Raw genomic sequence first — 7,500 nt, 5'->3', positions numbered from 1 at the left:
TTCCGGTCATTTTTCATTTTTGTTTCTCATATCTTCTTTTTTCATTTTGAATTTTTCATTCGTTTATCCAACCATTTCAATATAATTCCTTTTTATATTTTTCTTCCATTTTCTTTCGTTCATTCTTTTCAAATTCTTTTCTTGTCTTTTTTTCCGGATTGCATATTTTTTTCATTCTTTCTTGTTTTTTTCAATTTCTTTCGTTTTCATTCATGCTTTCATTCCGTTTTCCGGGTTCGTCCGTTCCGAATTTCACCCACATTTCATTATTCTATTCTTTCCGATTCACATTCTTTCCGCTTTTCTTAATTTCATCCATTTTCTTTTAATTTTCATTTTTTCCAGTCAATTTCATAATTTTGTTTTTCCAACATTCTTTTCGCGTCATTCTTTTCGGATCGTTTTTTCATTTTCATTCTTTTTCGTTTTGTTCATGATAAGTTTTTTTCATATTCTTTCGTGGTCGTCGTTCCCCCTTCGCGTTTTCGTTCTTTTCCCGTTTTTCCGTTTTTCGTTCGCGTTTTTTCGCGTAGTTTCGTTCGTCTTTTCGTCTCGACCTTTCCTTGTTCACGGTTATGACGCTATATTCCAAACATATCTTTTAAGATATGAAATGACCTTATGACCTTACGTGACCTTGCCTACACAGAGCCATCAATGGAGCCAGCAAGGTCTCCCCCTTGAAAACATATATTGTAACCCCTTTGTTGTAAGTACCGCACCTTTAAATTTTGTATAGATTGGAAAATAACCAAAAAGTTAAAGGGACCTTTTGTACCGGCCCCTGAACATAATGGAAAACCTCCACCCAAGAGGAGTAACGCAAGGGTCCAGCAGCGAAGGGGCAGGGGGGAGGCGCTCCCTAATAATGAGAAGGTACACCAGGAGGCCAAGAAAATTGCTAAGGTCAGTAGGATACCCCCCCCCCCTCCCTCCCCTCGCCGTTTGCTTTAAGATAAGGATCATAAATTCTGTAGGATTTTTCCCTCTTATTACTTTTTAAAGTAAGATCGATAAGGTTAAAATCTTTTTTTTTCAGACTAAGATATTTAATTCGTTATTCTTATTTATTTCTGGCAATTAAGGAAGTTATGCTAATATTTTGTATAACAAATTACGATACACAACTACACATACCTCCACACACACACACACACACACACACACACACACACACACACACACACACACACACACACACACACACACACACACACACACACACACACACACACACACACACACATACAAAAAAAAAACGGGCTATATTACATTTTCTTTCTTATACTCAGTAAGATATAAAAAAAAGGTCCTAAAAGATAAGAGAGCAAGGGCCAACCTAACCACTTCCTTATCTTATTCTTCAGGAGAAGGAAGAGGCTTTGAACCAAGAGATTGAGAAACTTCGCTCCGAGCTCTTTCGCCAGCAAGAGATGCAACAAAAAATCATTGATGAGAAGCTGCAAGAGATGAAGGCAGGGGCAGACAGGGACTCGACCGTGTGCAGTGTAATGTAGGAAAGGAGGAGGAGGAAGAAGGAGGAGGAGAAAGAGGAGTATGGATAGGAAGAGTGGGAGGAGAGGAAAGGTAAAGAAGGAAGTGGTGAGGATTAGAAATGGATAGGAGGGGGAGGAAGAGGAAAAGGAAGGAGGAGGAGGAGGAGAAAGAGGAAGGAGGAGGAGGAGGAGGAGGAAAAGGAAGGAGGAGGAGGAAGAGGAAAAGGAAGGAGGAGGAGAGGAGAGGGAGGAGGTGGATTGTGGAATAAGGAAGGAGGAGGAGGAAGAGGAATAGGTGGTGGAAGTGGAGGATGTGAATAGGTTGGGTGGAGGTGAAGAGAAAAGGAAGGAGAGGAGAAAGAGGAAGGTGGAGGAGTGGATGATAAGAGTTAAGGATGAGGAGGTGGTTGAGGAAAAGGAAGGAGGAGGAGGAGGAGGAGAAAGAGGAAGGAGGGGGAGGAAGAGGAAAAGGAAGGAGGAGGAGGAGGAAGAGGAAAAGGAAGGAAGATAGGGAGAGTATGTGGAGAGGAAGGAAAGATGGATTTAAGGAGGAGTATATATAAGGTTGTGATGATGGAGCTGGATGAATGTTGACAGAGGGGGTGGCGGAGAAAAAGGGGAGAGGATTGGTAGTATGAGAGTAAAGAAAGAGGGTGAAGGATAAAGGTGGAAAATAGAGTAAAGGTGCAGTAAGTTGTAGGCGATGAAATTATACGAAATTATAACGCAATCTGTGATAGATTCGAGTGTAAAGCTTCAAGATAAACACATACACATACACACATATACACATACACAAACACACACACACACAAACACACACACACACACACACACACTCACACTCACACACACACACACACACACATACACATGTCACTACACGTCACAGACACTCACACACTCACACGCACACTCCACAACTCTACGACATCACACACTCACACTACTACTCACACCACTCTTACACAAAAACACAATACTAATCACAATAAAGCATTGATACATGGTTTATATATATAGATAATATATATATATATAGTTAATATTATATATATATATATTTATATATATATATATATAATTTACTTATACATAACATTCTTATTTATATTGATATGTATATGTATATATAGACAGATATATAGAACATTACCATATTTGATTATATAAGTAGATACTTATATATATATATATATATATATATATAAGATATAAATATATATATATAAATATATGGATGTTTGTATATTAACAATAGCATTTCACACTCTTATAATATTCTATAGATAGTAGATTTGTTTATATTTCTATATAGTTTTATAGATTATATAGTTATATATATATATTTATTAATACATTTACTTCTTCTAGATATATATATATAAATATATATATATATATATATATATATATAGATATGTTTATTATATTTTTCATATATATATATATATATATTATATATATATAAATTATCTTATATTTATATTTAGATATATATATATATATATGGTGGTTATTATATATATATATATATATATATATATATATATATATATGTATATATATATATATATATATATATATATATTCCATAAAAAATACCACTTTTAACACTATGTCGTCGTTACAAAATCTTGTAATTAAAATCTAATATGTAAATATGTTATCAGAATATATTTTATCTGTTTTAGAATTGTTGCACAATACGCATCCGATGTAAGAAAAAATGTGAGTGACATTAAAGTGAATTAAAGGGAATTTACTTCATGTTTAATTTTCATAACCTTTGAAATACAATATGATTCTATTGACTGAGAGAAGTATAAAGAGCTAGTTTTTTTATTATTCTCCTAAGGATCTAACAAAAATGCATATGTGTGTCTCTTGAAAAAATCATATACATATATTTATGGTGTCCGATGATATATATATATAGTATATATATATATATATATATATACTTATATATATATATATGGACTATATATAGAATATATATATATATATATATATATATATATATATATATATATAGATAATAGATAGTTAGATAGAGTGATAGTATGATTAGATAGATAGTTAATAGAATAGATAGATATATACACACATGTGTGTGTGTGTGTGTACATATATATAATTCATATATATAATTATATATTATATATATATAATATATATTATATATATATATATATATATGTTATATATATATATATATATATATATATATATGTGTGTATGTGTATTATAGGATATATTTTTATTGGTTTATATTATATAATGGTGTGGGTGTGTGTGGGTATTTGGTGTTGTGGGTGTGTGTGTGTGTGTGTGTGTGTGTGTTTATGTTGAGGGTATATATATCTCCAATATATATATATATATATATATATATATATATATAATACATACTATATCATATATAGATATAATGTTTATATGTATATATATTTATATATATGTATATATTTGGAGTTATAATATAATACCTATGATATATTATATATATATATTATATAGAATTATAGATAGATGTGATAGATAGATAGATAGATCTGATAGATAGATAGATAGATAGATAGATAGATACATATATATGTAGTGATATATGTATATATATACATATATATTGTATATATATGTATATATATAAGTATATAATATATATATTTATATGTAATTTATACGATTTATAATACAGATGTACCATATATAGTATGTATTAATATATACTAATATATATATTATATTGATATAATTGATATATATAGTATATATTAGTATAGTTATATATATATATGTGTGGTGTGTGTGTGTGTGTGTGTTACATATATATATTCAGAGATAATATATATATTTAATTCTATATATATATATATATATATATATACATATATCTCATATATACATATATATATACTACATATGTATGTATATATATGTAGGGGCCGAGCTATGTATATATATATATATATTATATCGATCATATATATATATTTAAGTATATATATATATATATATGTATACCATATAATATAACTATATATATTGCTATATATTATATATGTATATATATGTATATTTATATATAATATATACATATATAACATATATAATTAGATATATATATGTATATATATATATATATAATATGTTTACAATATAATATGGAATATAATATATATATATATATATGTATATTTTTATACATAATACATACTATGTATATATATGTATGTATATATATTATAAATATAAATATATAATATATATATAGGTGTATGTATATATATATAATGGTGTTTTCTGTGTGTGTGTGTGTGTGTGTGTGTGTGTGTCTACATATAAATAGACAGGACAGGATAAAGAGAGAAATGTGGTTCGCTGTTTGCACAAACACTCACACCACACACGCACGCACGCACACACACCTTCCACAAACACACACAACCAACTTACACACAACACACATGACAATCAGACACAGAACAAACACACACACACACATGATATATATAATAGGATATATATATATATATATATATATATATATATATATATATATATATATATATATATATAATTGCCTTCATAATAATTATCATCATCACTGTAATATTATTATCATCATCACTATTATGACCACTATCATTACTACTGTCTTACTTATCCTTATCATCATTATCATAATTATTATCATTACCGTCATGATCAACGCTGTCCTTATGATCGCTACTAATCTCTTAAGAGTTATATGAAGGTATAAACTGGTTGTTATTCTCACTACCAACAACATTTTTGATTTACTTTGCTTACCTAAAAATATTTCACACCTGAACATCAACAAAGTGATTATGCAAATGAAGCGTATCATTAAAATTTATATTTGGTTCTTAATTTGATTAGGTTGTTTGATATAAGATTCAGATCCAATATCTTCGCCAATATACACATAAAAGCAAAAAATAAATAGATAAATAAATAAAGGAAGGAAATCATATACCTTAATGATAATTTTCCCATATAATCTACCGATAACTAACTACAGGCATAACAATCACACAAATAATCACTAAAAACACTTATCTTATTTTACATTCACTTAATTAGTTCAGCGAGTATCCAGTCTAATTGCCTCCTCTTGCTAATTATCAGAGACGCAGATGTAATAACAGTTGCTCGAAGTAACATAGATTTAACGTCTAGTAACTAAGGCGAGAGATCCGTATTTGCGGTTTAATTCTGGTGGCTTCTTCATCGTGGCTAGATCGTATTGATTCGGAATAACAAATATTATTTCGTGATCTGAGATCGTCGCTATATAAGGAGATATATATGTGATATTACGATCGTGCTGTTATAGTTCTGTACTTATATGATATTCGATGAATATTTATATTGTTTTGTGCCGTATACCAATCAAATTGCACTTGAATATCATATGAATATCATATTGTATCGTATAATACTACATAGTTTCGTAAGCTATCGTACTATACCATGTATCCAATGTTTACTATCGGTTTACTTCGCATACCGTCTAATCATATACTAATGTCGTATCTTACATCTGTAAAATCGTACGATACCATACGGTGATATCATAACTTATTGCACTATTACCGTATCGCGATTAATCTGTTTCATACGAGGAGTGCGACGACCGTAGAGTGTTTGGGTTTCCTCGTGAGAATTACGTGTAGATTTTGTTTTTTTAGACATATACTCTGGATAAAAATCTGTTGTGTTCTTGCCATTTTACAGTGATGAAAGTACACGCGTGCGCATACACACATAACGGGCGCGGCGCGCACTACACTAACACTCACACACTACACACACACACACACTCAACACATCTCTCGCGACACATTATCGGCAAACACACACTTACCTCAAATACACACACACACAAACTCACATCTCGGCATCACCTCTAATCACACACACTCACATCTCCAAATAGTTCACACACACTATATTATATCCACACATATGTTGTGTTTTTTTTTTGTTTTTTTGTTTGTGTGTTTATGGTGACGCAGAAAAATACGATAAGCAAGAAAAAGCAGAATGATAAAAAAGAAAGAAAAGAGAAACCAAATAAGTAAAGATATAAAGAAAGAAAAGACAAAAACAATAAAAAGTAAATCTAAAAATAAGAAAAAAATGGAATAGAAAAAATATAAACTAAAAAGCTAAAAAATAATAAAAACGTCCTAATCCAAATGAAAATAGAGACGAGATGGGGACAGGTGAAAAGATTACTAAATAACTGTATGAGGTATGTGATGATAAAAATAATGAATTGCAGATATAAAGAATGGTGCAACGTAATAGAAAAAAAACAGTATATATTTTGTTGGGTGGTTTTGTTGGGGTGTGTTTTGTTTGGTTTTGTTGTGCCTATTTTTTTTGTTTTTTTTATTTTTTTTTGTTTTTTTTTTTTTTTTTATGTTTTTTTTTTTCTTTTTTGCCAATTTTTCCAAAAAGTAAAAATAAAAAATCACCCAAACATTACAAACAACGTCAACTCCTTTATATATTATATAATTGATATGTTATTATTTAATATTATATATTTTATTTTATATATTATTTGTTTATTTATATATTCATGTTTTTTTTTTTTTTTACTTTAAACAATAAACTACTTAGCATTGTGTACTCGTATACCAACTAAAATGAAATTGATATCTACGAAAAAGACAAAGAGGTTCACTATTCTCCTGTTAGTGGCTGTTGCCGTGGTGGCTTTTGCTGTCCTCTTCGTCTCTATATAGAACTTATACTGGAGAAGGGGAAAATGTTGTGTTTTTTTTTGTTGTTTTGTTTGTTTTCGTGTGAATAACCAGTATTCGGGTGAGGGACATGGGGAGGGGAGGTCAAACGCAGGTGGAAGTATTTAGTTTTGTTTTTTGTTTGTTTTTTTCTTGTTTTTTTTCCTTTTCTCTTTTTGTTTTTTTCCTTCTTTCGTGTGACCATTTCGGGTGGAGGGGAT

At 29.8% G+C, this 7,500-nt stretch overlaps 2 protein-coding genes across 2 annotated transcripts in view; both read left to right on the top strand.

Moving 5' to 3' along the window:
• The window catches only part of LOC122246622 (serine/threonine-protein kinase Nek8-like), a 35,735-nt gene extending 34,194 nt beyond the window's left edge, over positions 1-1,541 (top strand). Inside the window, exons 24-26 of the mRNA XM_086549402.1 lie at positions 650-666; positions 760-906; positions 1,368-1,541. Of these exons, the coding sequence (XP_086405528.1) occupies positions 650-666; positions 760-906; positions 1,368-1,517 (314 nt within the window). The 3' untranslated portion in view covers positions 1,518-1,541. The remainder of the gene's footprint in view (positions 1-649; positions 667-759; positions 907-1,367) is intronic.
• A 5,203-nt stretch (positions 1,542-6,744) lies between these two features.
• LOC122246623 (uncharacterized) overlaps positions 6,745-7,500 on the top strand; it is an 8,961-nt gene continuing 8,205 nt past the window's right edge. The window contains exons 1-2 of the mRNA XM_086549203.1: positions 6,745-6,754; positions 7,208-7,310. Of these exons, the coding sequence (XP_086405329.1) occupies positions 6,745-6,754; positions 7,208-7,310 (113 nt within the window). The remainder of the gene's footprint in view (positions 6,755-7,207; positions 7,311-7,500) is intronic.

The sequence above is a fragment of the Penaeus japonicus genome, unplaced genomic scaffold, assembly GCF_977035675.1.
Source record: "Penaeus japonicus unplaced genomic scaffold, GWHDUDI00000001_assembly GWHDUDI00000022, whole genome shotgun sequence".
NCBI classification, from domain to species: Eukaryota; Metazoa; Arthropoda; class Malacostraca; order Decapoda; family Penaeidae; genus Penaeus; species Penaeus japonicus.
Note: the sequence above shows the minus strand (reverse complement) of the source record. Positions and strands in the feature narration are given on the sequence as shown.